The sequence below is a fragment of the Liolophura sinensis genome, chromosome 6 (genome assembly GCF_032854445.1).
Source record: "Liolophura sinensis isolate JHLJ2023 chromosome 6, CUHK_Ljap_v2, whole genome shotgun sequence".
Lineage (NCBI taxonomy): Eukaryota > Metazoa > Mollusca > Polyplacophora > Chitonida > Chitonidae > Liolophura > Liolophura sinensis.
Window position 1 is genome coordinate 58,207,668 of NC_088300.1, and position 25,451 is coordinate 58,233,118.

General features: G+C 37.0%; 1 protein-coding gene and 1 non-coding gene across 2 annotated transcripts in view; one reads left to right on the plus strand and one right to left on the minus strand.

Annotated features, from left to right (window-relative positions):
* Positions 1 to 2,916: 2,916 nt before the first annotated feature.
* On the minus strand, positions 2,917 to 2,988 carry Trnaq-uug (transfer RNA glutamine (anticodon UUG)). Its single transcript has one exon. It is a non-coding gene; the product is annotated as a tRNA-Gln (tRNA).
* Positions 2,989 to 3,077: 89 nt separating this feature from the next.
* LOC135467389 (uncharacterized) overlaps positions 3,078 to 25,451 on the plus strand; it is a 44,981-nt gene continuing 22,607 nt past the window's right edge. Inside the window, exons 1-3 of the mRNA XM_064745163.1 lie at positions 3,078 to 3,211; positions 8,836 to 9,176; positions 21,861 to 22,018. Coding sequence (XP_064601233.1) covers positions 8,984 to 9,176; positions 21,861 to 22,018 — 351 coding nt within the window. The 5' untranslated portion in view covers positions 3,078 to 3,211; positions 8,836 to 8,983. The remainder of the gene's footprint in view (positions 3,212 to 8,835; positions 9,177 to 21,860; positions 22,019 to 25,451) is intronic.

A 25,451-nucleotide genomic window follows, 5' to 3' on the forward strand; every position in this document is an offset into this window, starting at 1 on the left:
CAGATCTTTGGTGACTTCGTTGCATCCCTCGTCGTGGAGGGAATGTTGCAGAATACTTGAACTCTTCAAAATTGCGTTGCATATATATATATATATATATATATATATATTTTAATATTTGGGTGGTGTTTTCTGCCGTACTCAAGAATATTTCACGTATACGTCGGCGGCGCATTACGACGGACGACAACCGGATAGAGCAATGGTAATACCCACGACTATCAATAGGTTGCTCGCAGACCTTCCCACGTACGACTCGAGAGGAAACCAACATCAGCTGGAACTGAACTCACAGTGACCGCATTGTTTACAGGATCCTTAGTCATTGTGCTGCGCTAGCACCCTAAACACTTCGCCCCAGCAGTCTCTTGAATATACATGTGTACATACGCACATGCTCCGATCCGCTGCCACGCCAGTTGCAGGCTCAAACCAAGCCTTGGGCAGGGAATTTGTAGAGGGGTATATAAGTGCAGATATATGCTCTCCGTACTGCCTGCTGACCCTTTAATCTCCTCCTTATACGCGTTTCTATCGCCTAAATGAACAGTATAGAAAAAATGTATGAGTTTGCAAGGCCGCAAAAGGCTTCCAAACATGCTCTTAAATTTTTCTGAACGTCTTTTCTTTTCTTCAACCACAAAATGCAAAACTTTTTTTTTTGTTTGAACGTACAACCTTGGCTACCAATTTGCACGGCTAGAATGGGAATGCCGAAATAATGAGAAACCGTATTGCACGCAACAAGGAAAGACGCGGTAATAAACAATCGGAATGAATCCTCAACCAACCACAGGGAATTTGTTATTTGAATTGTGTCTTGAAATTAACATTTTAAGTAGACGTATTAAAACTTTGCATTCGATGCCTAATGTATTATATGCAAAAGCTACATGTCTTTTACTTTTTCCGCAAACTTGCCATATTTACAAGTTGTTCTGTCGTCATGTAGATAAACTAAAATATGTTGGGATAAAATGATGTTGTTGGTCTCAATTATACATCCTTTATTTGGTTATGTTTGTCCATTCACGGGGCATGTTTATGTTATATGTGTGTCTGGCTAGGCTGCGACAGAGCTTCTCGCTTCTGTACGAGGAAATATTTAAGAAGGAAGTCAGGATCTACAGCTTCAAAAGACTAGAGTCAGCATCGCAAATTAAAGATTAGCCCAATGAGACAGGGATCTTACCTACACAAGCATGCGTGAAGTCCTGCGTGGATGCATGGCTGCATGGCTGCCATCTATCTAGATTTCACGCGGGAAATTTCATTGACCTTTGCAAATGAAACCTGCATCCTGTATTTGGTTATGTTTGTTATTTGCCTTTTTTCCCCTTTCAAATTTGAGTTTACTCTATATATTCATTGGATTTGTTGTCCAAAATTCACCTTTCAAACAGCCTTGCGTGACATTCGGGCATGAAGCGTACATGGTGAATGTCAACTTGATTTCTCGGTTCAAAATTTTCTACAACCGGATTATTGTTAAAAGAATTAGATGGTTTGCCGTACTAAGTTAGCAGTTGTAGCACGGCTCGATGGGCTATATGCACATCAGGCAATTGTCCAGTAAATGTGGGAAAATTACTCATCTCGTCTCTTCACTCATCCGTTCGCCTTGACTTTGTGCAGTTATTTCTCACCCAAATAGCCAGCCATCAGAAAAGCTTTTCAAAAAAAAAAAAAAAAAAAAAATTCACGAGAATGGGATTCGAACCAAAGCGGGAATATAGCTCTCAGCCCATGGATTTAAAACAACTCGGTCACCTCGTCGGCGCCGATATAGGCTGCAATATTATTTTTCGAAACAATTTTTGTGTTGTTCTGAAACACGTGGTTATCCTTTCACACGTTCATGTTTATACGCGTGTGCGTGTGGCAAAATGAATAAAGAAGATGCAAAGAACGGTAATTCCATAATTTATTTGGCGAGGCGTATAAAAGCGTTATCATTTGACAAAATCAATATGAGTTATGTCACTATTTGGCCCAGGAGCAAAACCATGTATGTATGACTCAAGTCAGAACAGTCTTATTGTCTAGGACTAGACACACAATAAATGAACAGGCTATGGTTCAGAGTTTACTGAGCAAACACTTTAGGAGAAAAACGTTCAACTTTATATAACTGTCCATATTTAAATTAACTATACACATGCACATATATAGGCAAAAATAGACAGGCATGCAGTTTTTTGATTCAAGTTGGTACACAAATATATATATATATATATATATATATATATATATATATATATATATATATATATATATATATATATATACTGCAATTCTGAGCACCCCAGCTCGCTGATCAAGCTGTCTATATGGCTAATGTGCATACGTGTGGGTTAGACCTACGCTAATGAGTGAGTGAGTGAGTGCTTTATGGGGTTTAACGTGTTACTTAACAATTTTTTCAATCATATGACGACGAAGGAATCCTTAGAGTGCATGTTATGTGCCTCCTTTTTGCAGGACGGATCTCCACCGTTCTTTTATCTAGTGCTGTTTCACTGAGACGCCTTACCGAAGGCAAGTAAGCGGCCCCGCTCCAGGCCATTATACTGATACGGGTCAACTGGGCGTTGCACTACCCCCTTCATGCGGAACGCCAAGCGAGGAACTTCCCTACGCTAATGAGGATGTGAACTCGCTCTTCAACCTGCTGTCTGATGAGCAAGGAAGGTTTGCCAGACACCTTCAACTTGGTCATATATGTCGGTTTCATCCCTCCCATCCCACCCCCAAAAAGAAAAAAAGTGTTTTTTTTTATGTGCATTTATTCTTCATGTTGGTTCTGAGGGATTGTATTGTATGGTCTAGTCTGGTTTCAGGATCTGTCAGTGCGGCCTGAGACTTTCTTTTGGTGATAAAATGTTTATAACAATTGCAAAAGTGAGCCGTAGCCCGAGGTCCCACCGAGATTTGAACTCGGATCGCTGGATTCAAAGTCCAGAGTGCTAACCATTACACCATGGGACCTTCATATGAGCGCCTTCGTTTTTACGGTCTATAATCTCGGGAGGTAGGCCGATGGTTCTGATTGGTTGTCGTATTCTCGATCGAATCTCATGATGGCGGGTTGCTGATGACGGCTGATGTTGGTGAATCTGTCAAATTACCAGCCCATAGCAAATGTAGATGACAGAGACTTCGCTCCGACCCTCAATAATGCAACAGGGTGAGATGGGATACCATATATTAGGTAATTTTGTTATGCTTTGTTATACGCCCTTTGCGCGCCAATCGTTTTCTTCCCCGCGACTTTGTGTTGTTGTTGTATAATGTCATTCGATTCTTGAATGCTTAACTTTGGGTTTTGTCTGACATGAATCATCAGATATTGCTAATTTAACATGACGCATCTTAAACAAAGCGGCTGTTCTTCGAATTACCAGTTAAGCATCCATGTTTCTGCCTTATTTATGATAATTTACACAGTACCCAGTGAACTAAACTGTAAAATAAAAAATATATATGATAAAAAAAACCCTTTAGTTTACACACCGATTTGTAAATGTAGCGAGCAATAATGTAGGGATTTGAAAAAAATTGAGTTATTATTAGACAACCGCAGGAATATTTTCGTTTCTATCATTTGCAAATGTGGAGACCTTATAATATTGAATTGACGAAATCTGAAGCCAGTCATGATCTTCCTAAACTAAAGTCAAGGTAACAAAAACACACAAGTTAACACTCGTGTAATTGTATCATCAAGTAGAGGTTAAAGTCAATAAGTCAAATTAGAGTCACATGTATGCTAATATTTGATACTATAAATACATGTGATGGATGATTAGATCTATCAGAGTGATATTGTGTGACTACGGATGGTGAAATGAGGGACGGAGGTTTAGTAAACTGAAGAAATTGGTATTTAGATACTCTGTGAAACACACGTTAATTTTCTGCCAGTGGGCAACTGTAGACTGGAGCACCTGAAAGTCAATAGAGATTTGTATTAAGGTAGGCTTAAATTTAGATTCTTTTGAGAACCTGTTTAAAGTATGAATGCCGATTCAATAGCAGTCAGACTATTGACAGGGTAACAGATCGCTCTAATGTTGATTACTGGCCAGCTACTACTGTTGGTACTTCACATTCTGTTATTGATCATTCCTTAGTGTATGTAGGCCATATGCAACAGCTGCAACTTACTGTGGACAAACAGAGTTAAGTAACGCGTAACTCGGTGTATTATATGAAAACCTTAGTTCTGACCAGAACTCGGTGTATTATATGAAAACCTTAGTTCTGACCAGAAAAAAAAAAATTTGCACGTGTATTGTGTGGATCAATGTGCAAAACTGTTGGTCTGCAATGCATACATGCATGTGATATTGATTCACTCACACTTTTGAGATTTTAGACATTTCATTTTGAATTGCATGTCAGCCTATTAAAACAGCTTGGTATTTAGCATTTTTAGCAATGATTTCTTTAATGCTGCCTGAAACATTATAGTAAATATGGTAATAAGGCATATGTGTTATGTGCATGTATTAATTGAAACTGAACCCCCCCCAAAAAAAAAAACAACAACAACAAAAGAACACATCTGACAGACGTTCATATTTTCAGTGAAATTAGTCATTATGCCTGAATAAAATCATCAGGGTTCAAGTTACTTGCACCTATGCTATGAATAAAATCATCACCTATGTCTTCAAAATGGATCATTTCTAGGTGTAGTACAAACATGATAAAAGTGGGAGTGTATGTAGCAAATATAATTCCCATTTCAAATCTGCTACGTCTTAAGAAAATTGTTTCTTTAGTAGTAGTAAACATGAAACACTATGATTTTTAACATTAAAGTTTTTTTATCATGGAAAATATGGGTTGAAATATTGAAGGGATGTGGGAGTGCATGAGGAAGAAAATTGCAGTGTATAAATACTGATGAATAGTAACCAGGCATCTACATGTTGTATATGTTTTGTATATTTACCCTGCTCCAACAGTGGAAAAAAACTTATTCTGCACATAAAACAACAATTTAAAATTGTGTGTCATTATTAGACATAATCAACATTAAATTTGGTGAAACTATGAACTTGTATTATTCCTCCACCCATAATTTACCTAACTGTCTTTTAAGTGAACAATTCTTGAACCAATGAAAACATTCAAATAAATAGATTTAAAGAAAGTATTAAGAGATTGAAATTAGTCGGTAAATTTTGTATTATTGAATGAACGTAGAAAATTTTACATGTCAGATCTATAAAATGATACGAGACAAAAGTTGTTATGATAAACTTTAATAATTCATTTGGACAATATATCTTGTTGAAAATTATCAGACAAACTGGTCCTTTAAATATGTAAACTATTACAATTGTAACAGTGAGAAATCTTCATTATATGTTTATACAAAATGTAAATAAAGCATGCATGTGAAGGTTGACATGTTTGATGGTTGAAGAACAGTGTTAGCACATTAGTGGCATGTACGAAAAGAAAATTTCAGGTTGAACTTACCTTCACCAGATTGACATCACCATTTTCTTTACTGCCACAAAAACAGAGGATAAGCTCTAATTTACATGCATAAGTAAACATTATTTGGACAAAATTTGTACTTCTTTTGAATGTGATGTTGTGGGTGAAAGTGTAAAGCTGTTAAACCTAATGGTTGACTGCTGTTAGCTCACTCAAAAACCAAACTAAACAAAAAGAAAAGTTGCATAATGAGTAATTGGACATGAAGTTATAGGTATTGGATAACACTTCCATACAAAACTATATGTGGTACAGGTGTAATGGATAAGACAGAATGTGTTATCATTCACTCATTTTAAGTCCTCAAAATAAGAATGATAACCATAAATTGGGTCCATAACTTGGGCCATAACAGAGATGATTTTGAATTTTGCAAATTATTCACTATGTCAGAAACATAAATCATTAAATGATTCTAATAATTTATCCACCTGTTCTAAAATGTTTTTTAGTGAATTCTAATACTTTTCACACCTTTAAATCACATTGGATGACCTTAATTTTTGTTATCTCCTGGAAGAGCTTGAGATGTCAGCTATTTTAACCTCTAAGATATGACTACATCTGTATAAAGTTCACTGAATATGCAAATAAAAAATTGTATACATGTGACTGCTAGTAATATAAAGGGAAATAATTTGTGAGTCATAAAGTATTAATTTGTCAAGAGTAGCTTCCCTTGATTCGAATCAACCGAAAAGAATTAGTCCCAGTCATATGTTTTTTTTTTCTCTTATAGTTTTGTGTGATATGAACTAAATATAAAAATTGAATAAGTACAAAGTAGAAATAACTCCTTGTGACACTTTGTCAGTAGAGCTGATGTCAGACATTATGTAATTGTCTTCAGTAATTGGGAAAAGTCAATCAATAACGTACATATTCTAGCACAAGATCAGCTTCCTTCCCTTGCCTTGTCAAAATTTAGACGACCTTTATAATGCATATTATAGCATAGAAAACTGTCACACTTATAAACTCAAGTTCTGACTGTTCTGACTGTAAGTCTGGTGGGTTATGTACCTTGCCAACAGTGGTTTTCAACTTGGTTTCTGCTACCATTGTGCAAATGAAAAATTCCTGTGTATGGTGAAAGACACCAGTCCAATGAATGTAATTATTTATGCTTTTGCATGTGTGATCATTGCTTGCCCTCTCTCTGAGGTTAATATGTTAAGCTCCTTGACAAATGCTTAAATCAGTTGCACATGTGTGTTTCAGCTTCAAAATGAAGTGGCTATGTAAATACTAATATTGCTATTACCCTCAACATCTGCATGCTATAGTTTTTATCATGTCACATTGTACTTTTCACACACATGTATGATAGTTTATGCATTGTTATTAGATTTCATATTACGCAATTTTGTAAACAATTAAATTTTATATCAACTTGTTTGAAAACTTTGCTTGTTTCAGTCTTTTGCAGAGTAGCATGGATTGCAGTAAAGTTGTAGAATACATGAATGTATGTGTATGTCAGATGGAAATCTGAGTTGTGTGAACATGCTTCATGTTTTCTTGTTTGTGTTTTTTAAAATTTATTTAAGATTGTTTAAAAAGTTGTTTTGACACTTCAGTTCATAGTGACAAAGAAAGCACTTTGTTTAATTCTTGTTTTGAACAATTTTACATTTGCATATTCATATGCATAAAATAAAAAATATAATATAAGAAGTGTAATGTAAATTGAATGTAAATGATTTTGTCTCTCAGGATGCTAAATTTGTGCTACAGAGACGACTGTACACCGTGCGTGTATATTTACATGTGTCCATTAACAGGCTTTGCTTATTGTTGCTAACATGTCTCTGTATCTGGTTTATACAGTGTTGATACACTGAATCTGTTATACAGTACTTGCTGTTTTTCTTGTGAATATGTGTCTGCATGTATTCTGTGTATTTGTACTTCCTGTTACATTATTGATGCAAATCATAATGCCCTGTGGAATAGATTTCCTAATTCTTCTGATTTTGGGGACCGATATTAGTAGTGTTAATAGTAGAATATTACATTTTTTTACCAGCCTTTTGGAAAAGTAAAAGCACCAGTGTGCTGTTGTGAGAAGCCATGTGAGAAAAGAGAAACTCAATATTCCTGCTGCAATTACATATATGTTGGCTAAAATCAGCAGACCACGGTCCCAGAAATTAGAAGAATCCTGTCATGTTTTACAAACATGACAAAAATTTTTTCAGCATTTATTTAAGTTGTCCCCGCATTAAGCATGCATGTACATGCATGTAGTTTATCAGATAGATCTATGTTGTCTTGTGGCGCTAACTAATAAATTGTGTAAGCTGTAACTTATATTATTTTCTTCACGTCATATTTTTTGTGTGTAACTCTCAGCATGCAATTGTTGTATGATGTAGACTGTGTGATGTGTTGTGGGCATTCAGCATGCTTATGTTGCATAATGAAGTATGGTTTATAAACGTCCATTTTAATTTAAAAGTTGTGTAAAGTATTTATCCAATGTGCAGATTTCAAGATACGATATTTGACAACAGAGAGTCGTCCCATTTCAAAAGTGGTATTGTATCTCTATGGCACAGGTGGGTGAGGGTGAAGGGTATAGAAAACAGGGGTAGATAAATCTGAATTATGTTGCAAGTGGGTTTGGGTGTCAAATATCTCAGATCACAAATACTGCTTTATTGAAAGATTTGACAAGTAGCCCTTTTGTGCTCTTAAATTGTAGTGTCTTTTTAGGCTGGGTTGTCACTCTTGTTTTGTCATAATGACAACTCAAAACTGTGTATTCATGTCTTTGTACCACAGTGTCATATGTGCTTTCTCCTGGTATTGTAAAAATGTATTGTGTCAGCATTACTATATACTGTGTATGGATGCCTTTGGTAAACTTGTAGTTGTATGTAGTATCAACACTGAATTTTTTTGTCTCTGAACTTTCTTTATACAAGTATATGCGTTGAATGTTTTTGTTTGTGCCTTGCTCTATATTTCTTTTTGACATATCTTTTAACCTCAGCATGCATGCATGTTTGTTTAGAATTAAGATATACTGGGCTGCCTGAATTTTGCCTGCTTCAGCTTTCCTCTCCCTCTCCCTTGCTCCTCTACATTGTACAGTATATATTCTAACTGGGTGCATGGATTTCTGGTCCAAGTCTGCTTCATGTGCAAAATTCTGCTGACTGCTTTCTTTTCCTTCTTCAATGGTTTGATGTTGCCTGTCTTGGACTTACATTCTCTAGGCCCAGTAGCATGCTGACTGGGGTTGTTATGGTGATACGTTATTTTGGCTGGCTGACTGGTTATTTATTCTGCCCCTCTCTCTGATTTCTGGGACAGGTTTGGATGAACCCCCTCCCTCGGCACCCTCCTCATGGCTGATATCCACCCTTGTTGTACGGTGAGGGTCACCTTGGTATAATGTCTGAAGGAATCAATATGAAAGGCTAGTGGCTTCATCAATCCGTAGGTTGGTAAAGTCGCTGCCATGGAGTGGCATAACTGGTATGTGAGGCAGCGACACAAGAGGGAGGGGCTTATCCCTCCCAGTGTCACATGGGACAGGCTGCCCAGTTTCTACGACAGACTTACGGAACTTGCCCAACACATCCCCTGGAAACGCCGGCTTGTTCTTCACCTGTGTTTTCGTGGTATCCGAATTAAAATTGATTTGGGAGACGGTAAGTGCGTGGGAGTTCACCAGTTTTACATGATTTCAGCGTTGTCATTGTGTTTGAATACTGACGCCTGCAGCTGTTTATTGTAGTTTTGTAGCTACAAAATCCATATGCTGCCTCTGTATCTGTGTTGATACATGTATGTTGATGGTGTGGAGGTATTTTGTGTTATCACAGCTGGAGGTCTACTGCTACACATACCTAGTCATTGATTAGTGTTCTAATTCTGGCATCCCAGGCCAGTGCAGCATGAGTGTGTCTGTAAGCAGTGCTACTCTGCATGACTGATTGTCTGTACAATGACTCCAGTTGTCAGAGGAAACAGTTTATGAGAAAACGTTGGTCTTTGGTGTTGCATAAATTTATTTCTCAGGAAGTAAGAACATCCCATCCCTGCTTATATTTACATATGTATGTGTTGATTAAAGCTTGTAAATCATTGTGCATATCTACATCATCCATATGTACTTGTAATCTTTATATAAATGGCATGGGATATAATTAAATGTGTAACAGTTAACCCTGAATGCTAAAATGTAAAAGTTTGTCCAAACAACTCGTGGAAAAAAAAACAAGCATCATGTATTTATAGATGGCAGGCAGTAGACCTGGACGAATTACATGAAGCCATATGGTTGTTAATTGTTTTTTAGAAGACAACATATATGCAGGGCCTACAGTGTGAACATACACAGTTCCGTGTAATTATATTTTGAAATGTGCATGTGTATTCTACGTAGTTGGAGATGCATCTTCGTTATCTGCATGGAGGGCCTAGAAGAGGGTAATCTTGCAAATATCAGGTTCTGACTCAATCATACTTAAAAAAGAATTACTGCATGGGCTTATATGTATGTGCGCTGAACTGTATATTTTGTGTACAACATATGACTTGGTTTCAGTTATCGTTCTGACACATCTGTGTCTTAGAAAAATGCAGTGCATGCTATTGTATAAAGATATGTGCTTCTGTTACTGAAATACTTGTAGGTTTAAAAATAAGCAAAGTCGAAAATGAACGAAAACTATTACATTATATTTCGTTGATCAGTTGATTTGCTTTGGTTGTAGAAAGTTTTGGAATATGTTTAAATGTGTGTATAGTGGCGTACATGTTAATCAGTCAGATTGTCTAATGTACATACAGGTATACTTTACTATATGTACATGTACATGGTTTGCGTCGGGTATGTATTTATTGTATTTTCACAGATATGTCCTTGTTGTATAACCAATCATGTTATGCCATTTTGAATAAGCTGAATCAGCATTTTAGAACTTTTGCAAGTTCACATAGGTTTAGGCGAGATAAAGTGAGCGCTCTCGCAAACTAATACGGCTAATAGATGTGATTTGACGGTAGCAATCAATGTCACCATTGAGCCAACAGGCCAGAGTATGTAAGATTAGCAACTGAAACCATGCATTAGTGTACAAGAGCCGGCACCTTGTCTCACCAAAATCTGTGGGATACTGCTGAAATGCTGATGGGCTTGTTGGAAAAGAAGCGATTTGTACATTTTGTTAACCTACTCATTCTGAGATGAACTAAAGGAATTTATACAAGATGTGTAAATGTTCACTGTTTAATGCATATGTAAAATGATTCAAAATTCTAGAGGTAAGGAAATGTCATAGAATACTTTATTTGGTGCTGAACTGTACTTAAACCATGCATGTTCCCAGGAGGATATAATCTTACCTTTCAAAGAAATCTAAAAAAAAAAACCTTCTGTGATCAGCTAAACTCTCAGCCAAAATAGACAACTTATTCATGATTAATCTTTATATACAACTGTAGCATCCTTCCTGGCCATGACATTGTGAGATCAGGCACTTTCACCGTAGTGTGTCGCCCAGTGACTACTGAGGTTACACCTGTGAATTCATTTGTTTCTTTCTAAGGTGTGCCAGTGTAGAGAAGGAAGATAAAAAGAGGAGGTTTAGACTATCTTGAGTAAAGTAATTAAGATAAAACACTGAGAATAGTAACTAGTAAATTTACTCTCAGAATTATTCGCCTTCCAGTTACATCATCTAAGCATTATCATGCACATAATATGAGCGCCATATTACCATGATCACAGGTAAAGTAGCCAAATGCAAACTTTGAATATGTGTATTTAAGAAATAATAATGTTTTTACTATGGGTGTCTAGTGGCATCCTCATCCACCTTATTGACTATAAAACTGCCTCTAGATACTCATAGCAGGGGGATTATTTCTATTCTGTAACAGACCGTTCCCAGTAGCACAGTTGGTAGAGCATCCGCTTCAAAGCGGTAGATCCAGGGTCCATCTTGGGTCGAGTCACACCTAAGACCTTAAAAGAGGAATTTGTAACTTCTCATTTACCATGAAAGGGGTAGTGCAATGACTGGTTGACGCATATCAGTGTAGTGGCTTGGGCGGGGCAGCTTACTTGCCTTCATCTCAGTGAAGCAGCACTAGATAAAAGAGGGTGGAAAACCTGTCCTGCAACAAGGAGGCACATTACATGCGCTCTAAGGATTCCTTCGTCGTTATATGACTGAAAAATTGTAAAGTACCAAGTTAAACCCAAAGCACTCACTCACTCTGTTCGGTAACATGTTAAATAAGAATAAGTCAAGTCATGTCACGTCAACATTTTCACACTTGTACAAAGTAGCATTGGAAGATGCCAGTATAGTTATTCTAAATAGTATCTGACCTCTTAACGCCATACACATTACAGTAGGTGAAACCATTGCTTCTAAACAAAAGTAAGACAAGCCTAGAAGGTCACTGATTTCACTGGTACTGGTGGGCTTGTAATCTTCGATAAAACAGTGCTTCCAGATGTTGTTTACATATTGTCTGCCACACACTGTTTAGTACATATGTTCGATGTTGCTGTCATGTTATTTACCGTCACAGGGAATTAAATACAAAGTTGCAAATCGTCCGCCATACTCTGGTTTTGTATGTTTAACCTTTCTATGTTGTCACAAAAGGATGCCGAGGATGGAATGAAATTAACGATGTCAAGTGAAGTTGTTCTGTTACACATAGCATGTGATATCTATCCATTCATTTTTATCGATGAAAAGCACATCCTATTTTATAATAAGACTTGGCCATTCTATGTATGTCATCAGATGAGCGTTTAGCATGCACACCAAAGGGAGTAAAACATGAAATTTATACTCCTTTGATTGCCCCTCTTTTTATGTAATACCAAAACGGTAATTTTTAAATTACTCCTTCTTTGGAAACTGTTTTACAGACTGTTTTGAAAGAACAATACAAAAGGTAGTAGACTGCTGAAGTTTACCCTTGAGCGATTAATTAGTACGGAGGCTCTATGATCTAAAGGGATCCTTGCTACATGTGTATGGATTGTGTTGTTGTTGTACTGTCACTCATTTACTGATTTCCTTTAAATGCCACCCTACCCCCCCCCCCCCCCCCCCCCTTCAAACTCATTCTCTGTATGTGTGTTCTCAGTCACATGCTAAGCTACATGTATTCATAAACACCTCCAAGCAGAGGTTTAGACATGATTTACTATTAAGGATGTCCTACAGGTGGTAGATGGGGCCTCCGTGGCTCAGTCGGTTAGCGCGCTAGCGCAGCGTAGTGACCCAGAAGCCTCTCACCAATGCAGTCGCTGTGAGTTCAAGACCAGCTCATGCTGGCTTCCTCTCCGGCCGTACGTGGGAAGGTCTGACAGCAGCCTGCAGATGGTCATGGGTTTCCCCTGGGCTGTGCCCGGTTTCCTCCCACCATAATGCTGGCCGCCGTCGTATAAGTGAAATATTCTCGAGTACGGCGTAAAACACCAATCAAATAAATAAATAAATAAATACAGGTGGTAGATTGTAAATTTTTAATATGTTTTTTGGATGAGTTTAAAAAAACATGATGAAGGCGAAATTCCCTATGGTAATTTTTGGATTCTTTTGCAGAAACAAAACAATAAAATGTTGGTCAGGCCTTTCTCAGAGTACTGGTTAACCTTCACAAGAGGCATAGTGCCAATATGTCAGCCTATGTGAATCAGTCAATAGCTAGCTAACATCCTCCACTAACTGTGTAAACAGAAGGAAGAATTGTTTTGTAAAGGCCTCGATTTGTTACTCAGCAGCTGCTTGCCTACATGTAGTTTGTGAAACTGCCTGTCAGTTTTGTAATCGTGAGTATCACATTAAAATGTGATGGATTACAGTTATCTGAAAGTGTGCTTTGAAGAAGATTGAGTTGTGTGATTTAGTGCTGAAAAACCCTAGTTTTTGAGTTTGTGATATTCAGTACCTTCATTTTGAAAATAAAAAAAGTTGGCTTGGTTTGCAGACTTTACAATGAATCAGAAAGGAAGATTTTCTTTATTATCTCCACGTGCATGCATGGAGAACAAAGGCTTCAGAATTCATGTATCCAAGACAGCGTTCGGGCCAGGACAGCCCCGTCCGTGGTTGATGAAAGAGTTGTTCCTGTTTTATGTAACAATGTAAACAACAGAAGTTTGCTGTACTTATAGGACTAAGTTCAGGATACTTTGGTTGCTTTGAGTTCAAGTCCAGCTCGATCATGCTGGCCTCCTCTCCGGCCATACGTGGGAAGGTCGTCCAGCAGCATGCGGCGTGTCGTGGGTTTCCTCTGTACTCTGCCCGGTTTCCTCCGACCATAATGCTGGGCGCCGTTGTATAGGTGAAATATTCTTGAGTACGGTGTAAGACACCAATCAAATAAATAAATAAATATGTCTGAGTATATTTGCTTTTATTTAAATAATGTTTGCCATGGAGTGCTGACAATAGAGGAGTTTTTGAGTTTGAACTCTTTAATTGTTAAATGTAAAAACAGTCAAGATATATCACATGACGTGAAAAATGTTTGGCAACTCTTGTTGACTATAATTTATTGGTCACTTATCTCTGTGTGTTCTAGAGGCACAAATGACACATCCTTCCTGTATAAACTTCTTAAGTTCACAAATATTCAGCTCCTCAATTTTCCGCATTAAAAAACTTTCTATGACACTATGGTATAGTAAATATCACTAGTAAAAGTTGCCTAACATTTTTGACTTTGTTTACCTTTAGTAATAAAAGAATGTTAACTCGAAACACCTTATTTCTGGAAGGTACACGTATATGTATAAAGCGTTTTGCTTAAACATTGTTTTCTGTTCACATTATCCTCTCACCAAGAGGGAGAGAGGGACAGAAATATTGAGTAGACCTAGCGAGGTGTTACATGTAAATACTTGTACACTGTGGGATGTATGTAAAGTGTTGTTTATGTATATTGAGAGATGAAGAGATCTTGTTGTATTAATAATGTATTAGTGATGTAGCAGTGGTGTGCTGACAGAGCTGGCCTAATCCTCTGACATTGACTGACTGGTATTTTGTACTTACATGTAGTCTGTGCTTGTGAAGGATCCTGCTGTTGGTTATGGGATATGCTGGTAAATCTGTCTGGCAATTCCTACCTGCAACATAATCAGTCCTTTTATCTGAAAGTGTTATTTATGTGCTTTATATTTGTCCACCACACATTTGTGTTGATTTCAACATTTTTTTGGTTATTGTAAGATAATGGTCGGTTGGAGTGGGTCATGACCGAGTTGTTCAGATGGTTTGTATTTTCAATAGCCACAGAACACATGAGGTGTTGGCTTAATCAATCATACTTTGCGCAACTCAATAACCTAGGAGCCTCTCACCAATATGGTCACTGTGAGTTAAAATTCAGCTCTTGCTAACTTCCGCTCCGATAGTATGCCAGAAGGTACCCCAGCAGCCTGCAGATGGTTATGGGTTTCCCTCTGGCAGAGTATCTCCCACCATAATGCTGGCCACCATCGTATGAGTGAAGTATTTTTGATGTATGTCCAACTACTTGCCAGAGGCTGGTGGTTTACTCCAGACACTCCAGTCATATATAAATTTAAATGCTCATTTAATAAGGTTCAATTTATTACACCAGTTTGAAGTAAATTAATATAATGTCATAATAGAGTCTTCTTGTAGCCCAGGCTGAGGAGCGCGCCAGCACAATGCAATGGCCCAGGAGAATCTACCCCCCACCACCCACCCCCATCACAAAACGGTCGCTGTGAGTTCAAGTCCATTTCATGCTGGGTTCCTCTCTGGTCATACATGGGAGTGTTTGTCAGCAACCTGCAGATGGTCGTGGACTTCCCCCGAGCTCTGCTGGGTTTCCTCCCACCATAAAGTTGGCAGTAGTCGCATACTAACAAACTTAATAACAAATTTTGAATGCCACAGTTTGGCCATTAGAGACATAGAGTAATAACTATACTTGATAGATGGCTGCGTTGATGGGCCGGGACAGATTTTTGTGATAACCCTGTAACTTGTGGATGTAAATCAACACACGAAGATACAAATTATATGATTAGAGAAATCAATAATGCCCATGTGTGTGATATGTTTAGCTGGGATGCCAGGACAAGCCTCATGGAGGCATTGCTACATAAAGTGAATGTTGTGAATCTCTATTTAATGGTCAGTGTTTCTCTGAAAGCATCTTGACAGTGATTTAATTAGGAGTGGTCTCATTTGTGTTTGCACACCGGTAACACTACTTTGGCAGCTTTGATTGCTTTGAATGGTGTGTTTAGGGAAAGTCATACAGGTACATATACACATAAATACTAGAAGAATATTGATCTGCTTTTAATAAATAAGTATGCTTAGGCTATATACCCAAATTTAAACTTTTTACAATTTCAGTCTGCAAAAAATGTCAGTGGACAAAAAATGTAATGAATTTAATTAGTGATCTCTAAACCTGCACAACTAGTTATATTAGCTGTAGTTTTTGTCTTTAAATACCTGTTTTAAATTGTTGTCCGTGTGGAATGGACATTCATGTAACTTATGAGATATGGGTTTGTTCTGTTCATGTTACATATGATGTAAGCATGCACTCACATAATTGTGTCTTAACTACTTGAGTGATCAATCCAGGCTGCAGCGGAGTAAAATGTTCAGAACCTGAAGTTTGTGTTACTTTAGAAAATATTTCCCACAAACTGAATTGTCTTGGTGTTGTCATCTCCCTGTTATATTTGCTCACATTTTGTATGAACAAACTCATAAACTACATGTACCTGTATCATACACAACTTGAATATCCTAATTCTTCAACCTTTTCATCCACCAATAGGGCTGCGCTGAATTACCTCCCTTAGTGTCACTCTCCTGTTAAAAAGGTGCAGTTTTAGGAATAAGCTGTGCTTAGGTGGGATCTCAGAATGACTAATGGCAAGTTTCGGAGTTAAAGCAGCATAAGATGTTTGAAGATCTAGCTTTAAGACAGATTTTAATGTTGTAAAATTATTTGGAAATCCTAGGAAAAATGTAACATATTTTTTATATCAGTTCTTAGATGATTTTAAAATTCTGGTCCTAGTTAAATATAATAAACAACTTCAGCGAAGTCTTAATCTGAAAAATATTTACTTTATTTAAGATCTCTTGAAATTTTTTTTTACATTCTGTTGCTTAGAAAATGTTTGTCATTGTCGTGGCATAACCTATATACTGCATGCTTAAATAGACAAGGTCCCACTCCGTGTAGTTTCACGCCTCATAAACTAATCTTGTGTTGTGTCATAGTTGCTGCCATATAACAAGGGAGGTAATTCAAAGCAGACCTGTTCAACCAGTGTTTAATTGAAACATTGTGAGACAGCTGTTGTGTAGAGAAATAATTTGCACAGTTTTATGAAGCATGCACCTTTAATGACACATACAAATCATTTTTATCACCATTTTCATAAATTCTAATGAAAAAGTTTAGTGAAGATTTATAGTATGTACATGACAGAGATACCCGTCGATGTCTGAAATTGGCCCATCTGACCAGTGTAGTTTTGTCTTCAAAATCAAACTAAAAAATGCCTAAAGTTGCTCCTTCATGTGTAAAAGGTTGAGAAATTTGGTTAGTAACCTTATGTAGGACTTTGGAGGTAATTATACAAGGTTATGACTGGTGAAAGATGTTAACTACTGTCAGATTGTACCAAATTACTTCCACATCTTTACACCTGCAACCTGTTAGCATGGATCATGTTATTAGACAGACTCTTATGATCTTATTAGATTTTCTGCCAAGAAACCATGGCGACGACATTTAATAGAGCAGTGTTTTGTGATTGTTACCTGAACAGTGTGGGTGTGGATATCAGCAGTACTGTTTGACCTGTATACCAGTCTCACTGGGATGTTCAGTGTACTTGTATGTGTGGTTTCTACAGATGGTCATTGACTGTGGTGTTAGTCACGTCTTCTCTGCAGAACTCAGCTGGCTGATTAGAAGTCCCAGTTCTAAGGTCAAATATCATAGTTTTTTCCTCCCGGAAGGAAGTTCTGTCTTTGCCTATGTTTATTTGTCTGTCTCTTTGTGTATTTGTCGGCAGTTTTATGGATAAATATATACAGGGGTTTGAATGATATTTTGCACGCAGGTTGGCTTTAATTGGTACAAGGATCAATTCATTAAATTTTGGTTGTGATCAGAATCTAAAGCAAGGAATTTTTCACTGGACAATTTGTCATCATTGACATATAGGACGAAAATGCACAGTATTGTCCCTTTGTAGGGCTGGAATTTGTACATTTAGTGCTCTTGGAGTGCCTTACAGTTTCATTCGTTTATTTAAATGCTGTATAATGCCAAATAATTTTACTCACGCAAGTGTAATTACAGGGAATTTTGCTAGGAGGCTGTGTCTACATCTACATGTAGATCAGATTTGCTTTGGTTTTAATATTAGAGGGACCAAAGTCACCTGTGTTAAGGTGACACTCATCAAAAACCATGCATAAGGTGTTGTACACTTGGAGCTGATAACGATATAACAGCACAAACATTTTTGATGGAAAAAATTAAAAAACCCTTCAAGTGAAAGAGAGCACCTAATGTTTATGTCCACTAAAAGACTATCAGGCAAAAGAGGGCAAGGTGACATCACATTTACCCTAGCTCTCTAATGTCAAAGGTATTTTCGGTATAATAGTCCAAGCAGTAGCTTATCACAGATAAAAGTTGTGGACTTGGGCTATGATAAATATTGTTTTCTAGGAAATTGGACATACTGGAAGAATATTTCCTCCACTGCTTGAACTGCAGATACAGCATGCCTACTGTATCATCTACAAGGAACTCCAGCGACCCTGTCTCAGTAGCTTAGCCACAGATGCATGGCTGGGGTATTCCTGGTTCAGGTCGTGCCTCCTCTTAGGGGTTTTGCTGTTGATTTGACCCCAGTTAAATGCTTACAAAATTACAGTAGGATTACTAGATTCATGCTCAGTTCTGAAACAACTGAAAATAAAAAGTACCACTGAGGCTGATCTAGGCATTTGACTGTCATTGGATTTTATGCTTCAGTTTTACTGTGGTGCCACTTGAGATGAAAGCAGTGCTGACCTGGTTATTGTGGACGTCAGAGAAAGCTATTGGCTTGAACATGGCATTTCAATAATTTTTCTGTATTTTATGAAAGAAAACAGAAATAAACATGCCTTGTATGGGAGAAAGACAAAGGTGCAGAGTTTAAATTTTACACGTGCAGTAAATTCAGAGAAAAAAAATTACATCATCAGATTTTTAATTAATTTGAAACATTGTCTGGTGAGATGTTGTCTTCTCGTTTCCGTAAATTTTGGCATTCCTAATGAATTTTGCACTGACTCGGATATTTGTTATTTAGAAACTGCTGACTAAACGCTAAAATGAACGACAAAAAATGTATTTGGTGAGATGATTGCGGTTTGGGCCGAAACAGTATGGTACTGTCTGACATAATTTGCACATAATTTGATATGATTTACACGCATGTAAATCAGCTGATTTTACGTCAGCCACAACACTTGGTGAAATCACCTTTCGGCTAAACGTAACTAAATTGTTGTAAAGGATCTCAAAATGATGTCTTATGCAGTAGTTTTGTGGTATCATATGTCACTTCATGAAGTGAATGGGTAAAGGCTACCTCACAGCTTAGGCCGCTCAATCTGATAGCAACCTGTTTGATTGGATGAAATTGTCATCATGGCAGCCTTAACTCACATCAGCCATTTGAGAAGTATTGTATCTTGCTTTTGATTGAAATATGTTTTAGCCAGGTACTGTCTTGTTCTTTAAAAGACAACACTAGAGCAATCTCTGTATGCAAAGATTAAGCATTCGGTATAAAGTTTAAAGAGCACTCATTTTTTATTTTTTGTGATGCTGCATAGGCATTGTAGTTCAAAGCCAGCACAATTGCGCACATTGAGAAAATCCAAAGCTCTAAGCTGTTCTCAATTTTATCCAGTCAAGGAAGTGTTATTTCTGCGATGTGAGAACACAGCTGTTTCAGCTGAAACTCATAATTATTCCAGATTAAAAATTGATCTTTGAGATTGAGTTATCAAGCATGTCCAAAAATATTCCTGTGGTTATATGATTAGATCTGTTTCCAACCCTCTTTCGAAATAGTGAACCTTGTGTTATTTGTTATGTTGTGTTTTAACTCAATTCTACAGCTGTATACCTGGACAGCCATTTCTGCATGTTAACTGATGTAAATGTGTAAAATAATTGATAAAGTCTGTATGTTCGGACCGCAAAAGCTTATTTACCAGAGAGTGCATAAAAGATTTACTTTTACACTACACTACTCTACTTGGTGACTTTATAGCTGAGACAAGCAGGTCTGAAACCTCTCTGTCTTGTTTTGATCATTTGGTCAGTTTGCCATGGGCACAGGCAGTTCACCTAATGATGAGGAACCTGATCATTTGGTCAATTTGCCATGGGCACGGGCAGTTTGCCTAATAATGAAGAGCCTGATCATTTGGTCTGTTTGCCATGGACACGGGCAGTTTGCCTAATAATGAAAAGCCTGATCATTTGGTTTGTTTGCCATGGGCACGGGCAGTTTGCCTAATAATGAAGAGTCTGATCATTTGGTCTGTTTGCCATGGGCACGGGCAGTTTCCCTAATAATGAAGAGCCTGATCATTTGGTCTGTTTGCCATGGGCACAGGCACTTTACCTAATAATGAGCAGCCTGATCATTTGGTTTGTTTGCCATGGGCACGGGCAGTTTACCTAATAATGAGTAGCCTGATCATTTGGTCTGTTTGCCATGGGCACGGGCAGTTTACCTAATGATGAGCAGCCTCATGTGTCACAGCTACATATATTGCAAATGCATAAGTTACAAAATGGATTTATCACTTGGCCAAGACAAAATTTTGTCAGGTAAATATGCTGAATGGTGAAGAAAACAAACCTACTAGGCAACTGGGCAGAGATAGACAGCAAACGTGACCACGCAGTGTTTTCTTTCTCTCTTTTCTGAAAGTAATATGGATTTGCTCAAAATTTTTTTTCTGCATAGATTATCAATAGTTTGTCATTGTCGAAATTCTTGGTAGGTGTTGTATTTATATATAGACGTGATTGAATTACAGACGCATGTGTGTGGGCTTATGACGTGCAGTTAGACTTGTACCATAGATATAGTCGAGTCTGTTCAGCAGTGTTCTATCTTTAGATACTGGTAGTTTCTACTTCAACAGCCAGTCTAGTCAAGTCACAGACCATTGACACTTCAAATCTGGCAGTTATGTCAAAAAAAGTCCCAGGGGTAAATTGAAAATGAGTATTTTACTCTTTTAACTTTTTTTTTTTTTTTTTTCTTTTTTCCGAAGTAAATCTTGTGAAACACTTGTTGATATTTTGTTGGATTATATGTAACATGCACATGTTTGACCTATATATTTGTTATGTATTATATCATACTCATGGTTACACATGAGTACATAAGCGTACTATTTCTTTGGCTTCTTGTTAACACTTGATACAGTGTAAAATGCTCGTGTTGGTGACTTGGTTACCATGAGTACAGTTTATTTTCCTGTACTGATGACACAAGGAAGTACAGCATTTGTCATTTTCCATTTGACTTATTACATCATCACTGGGGTTAGGTATTTGTTAGCCTGTATCCTGCTTCTAGGTCAGGATTGGAGTCCTAGACATTAATTGTTGTGACAACCAGTACATGTGGTTTAGGTTTTATTTTCGCACAGTTTTTGTATGTGGAATATGCTGCTGTTGACAGGTAGGCTTATGGTTTCCAACGTTATCATAGTACATGTATAACTGATTCAGGCAATTGTCAGTGACAGTCCATTGTAAAGTGCTACAAAATTTATATTGTACTGGTTTTCTTTAAAGGCAAAGGGCATTTTTTTTTTTTTAAATGAACATGTGATTTTTTACTATTTGTTTCAGTTTATACACATGGGAATGGTTGTACAATACTGTTATTAAAATATATAATCAAAAATGTATCAATCTTATCAACTGTTTGTATCTCTATACATTGTTTGTGCACATGTTCACCATGTGTTAATTTGTGAGAAGACAGCAGTAAACAGCCATCAAATACATGGTACCAGAAGTACCAGTTGGTGCTTCTCTGATGATTTGGTGTATTTAGTAATAGTAAGACAGCGGTCACATGTTTTAAGGTGGCATCCTTGATTGTGAATATATGTATATACAACTACTGAAAAGGATAAAGTCCAGTTTTAGATAAGTGATTTTCATTGGGTTTTCCAGTGAGATATCATATATTTCTAATAATTTTCTTTTTATAAAGTGAATCATGTTTATTTTCTTTCTTTCAGTTAAAGCAGCAGGGATTGTAGCTGTGCTTGGTTTGAGTTTTGGACTTGGTTCCTTGCTGTTGTATCGTCTCTACTATCGCTACGTTCACACAAAAGAGAGCATTAAGGCCCGGAAAGAGGATGAATTACAGAATGACGATGAATGCCACATTTATCTGGTAAGACACAAACATGTTGAACATTAAGAATGCCTCATGACATGTCCAGGCATTCACTGCTCGCATGACAGATAGGGATGCCGATGGGTGACAGAAAAAAACGAGACATAAATATTTGGATTCTCTGGTTATATTTAGTCAGACAATCAGTTTATATTTTCCATGTATATATGATTCCAGTCATTCCTATCAGCTTGACAGTTTCTGTGGCTAAAAGGGAATCCATCATGTTTATTTTGAGGGCTGTCGTCATGATTGTGGGGATAATAATTTGTAACAACCCTGACTACGCTTCAGCTTGTCAGTTTGGTCGTACAGTGGAGGTGTATTGATCGAAGCACTATTAACTTTGCTATGTTCAGTGATATCACTGTAATCAGGGAGGGGTGTTAAAGCTTATGTTATGCCAAAACCAGCAGCTGAAAAACATGCTTTGATTGAAAATAATACAGTAATCATAGAAAAAGCTTTTTCCTCATCAACTCAGTTTTTAGATGAGTGTGTTTCTTAACAATAACTTGTTGGTTTGCCAGATAACATACTTAGTACTCCCTGGGGTCTTCACTGTTTTTGTACAGTTGTGTTTTCTGTTCACTGGGTTCCATGACCCAATACTTTCGTCTGTTTGTTCCCTTATTAATACTCTTATTGTTACATGGTAAAACTCATGCAATTGCTTTTATTATCCTAGTGATTAATTTTACTAGAAAATCTGTTTAATTTTCTAGGAATCAAAAGGTTTTTTAATACACCAAAAAACAATACATGTACATTTCTTTATAACAGAAGAATTATCCCCATCCCCCATATTTAAGAATGTACTTATTATGAGAGAAATCTTTTTTATTTTGATAAAAAAATGAAATTAAATTGTTAGAATATATATTTCTTATTGTCATGGTTTTAGTTTACATATATTGATTCCTCATTTTGTATCCATTGAAGCGATCCAGACAGGTATAAATTGAGTCATTACCTTTTGGTTATGTTTGTGTATATCTGTGAAGTTTTATATCTTTGTGTCATGTTTGTTCCAGAGGAATAGGAAATTTCAGCGTATTATTTATTGGAGATGATATCTCAGAGAGAACCAAACTGTAGTACACTGAGTTGTAAAGACTGTTTGTTTACAACATTCTAACTACACCTTTACATACAAATGTAAACTTCATGGTCCAGTGCCTGTGGTTTATGGGTCAGTCTTCTGAGGGTAGTATAAGAACTGTTTAAGTGCTAACTTGTGCTGAAGGTGACCTGCAGGAGGTCTAAGAGGTTTATGTGAAAGTTGTGTGTTGCGACATGCTCGTAAGCCATGTACATGTGTACACAGTCTTCATGGACCAACAGCTTTTACATGTTCTTCCTTATAAACAGGCACATGTGAAAACATGATTTGAGTATGACTATTGACTGGTCATGCACATCAGAATCAGTCACTTTGTTACCTGAGAATTTCCATGAGTTGTGATTAGGTGTGTATATGTATATAATATACAAACTAATTAAGTACATGTATATGTACCTATTCATGAAATTTGCTTATAAACTGTCAGTGTCAATTTCATATCCAAATATCCAGCAGACTATTTCTAAAATATGAACAAAAGCCTGTACATGTAAATACTTGTTAATTGCATTGGTTTATTTTTTTTCGCTATGCTGTACTTCGGAGTATACATGTATGTGTGTGTATGCAAGATGACAGCTTTTATAATATTTATGTATGAAAATCTGTTTATATTGATGTACTTTGTATTTAGTGTGGAAACAAAATGCACAGTTCTCTATTGAGTAAAGGTGGCACAAATAAGTAGAAATTCCTGCATGTGACATGTGGAGAACATGTACATATTTTCCATCAGGCTGTGTGTGGATAAATAAACATGACTTATATAAATGTATATACCTATACTTGCACATGTAATAAGTGTGCAGGTTTATATATCTGTGTGATGTGAAGAGTGGACATTGATCAAAGACTTGTGACCAGCTGCTATCCCCTGCAGGACTTGCATAATGATCTCGTCACCTGGTTACAAGGGACAAAGGACCACTGGTCAGCTAGGTTAACGTGTAGTTAACTGAAAAAGAAATCTTTCTGTATTTATAATAAGCTAGTTCTACACAGGTATTCAATGACTGCAAGGAAGTACAGATCTGAGGTGACATCACTATAAGAAATATTCCATTGTTAACTCTAAGTCAGTGGACAGTGTATGTGAACACACTATTGTATGGGTATTAGTATGTAGTCAGCTTCTAGCATGTGTGAAAAGATGTCATTACATTGTGGATTAATTTGGATGTTTATTGTAGACATCATATGATTAGGGGCTGTGTGACCTGAATATCACATCAAGTAGCAGGAAATACATGTGCAGTGGAACTGAGTGAGAGCTGATGTTCAGCCCTAGTTTTGGCAGTTGTGAGATAAAAGTGTCTCTCCTTGTGTGTGTGTGTGTGTATGGATTTAAGCCATGATGTAGACCAGCAGGGTTAAGAGAGGGGTTTTATGTCAGACCCCAGTGTACAGAGACATCTATACATGTAGGGGGTTAAAGCTGCTATAAACAGGGAGACATGTCCCTTAGGCTCTGATGAGTGACACCCCATCTTCAGCTGCCTGTTTATATAGTAGGTATGTATTAGCATATACATGTAGATGTGACTGTCTTAAATCTACATGCAGTATAGACTCTTGTACATTTTGGATTTTCACTATCCAATTTAATGAGTATTATCTTAATACATGTACATGTATGTTTACTATGTATGTGCATTGGATGTGCATAAGCAAACTGGCATTGACTTTGTATCTAAAGTGCTGTGTTTCTGTGTATTGTATGTTCTGCACTGCACATGTACTTATACAGAGTGGTTGTATCCAGGCATTGGGTCTGCGCTTTAGGGTATTTGGTCAGAGACAGTAATTAATTTAATTAATTGATAGTATAACTTTTCTGATATCTGGCTATTTATGATGAGATTCTGTGATATTTGCAAGTCACTATACAAAAGATACATGTATCTCATACGTACTGTTATGCATGAAGATCATTACTTCAAATTTCATTGCGTAAAAATGTAATCATCTAAGATATATATGTCTACCTCAAAGCTGAATCAGCAGTATGGCCTTGGCTGAATGGTCCGTGTATGGTGGGCTGACCATGGTCAGATCCCGTTCGATTATACAGACGTCATAAGCGTATGATCCCATCAGGATAGGCATATATAATTGTGCCTTTTGTTACAACATCCATGTTCTTAACATATAAACTAACTTGTACATATACCCATTACTATGATGTTCTTCAGCCATGTCGGTATTTTCCAGTGGTTAAAAATTCATGAGTCTGTATGCCTGTAGAATTTGTCACTAAAAGACATTTGGTTTCGACCTCTGCCTATGTGCCCTGTGCAATGTCAGCAT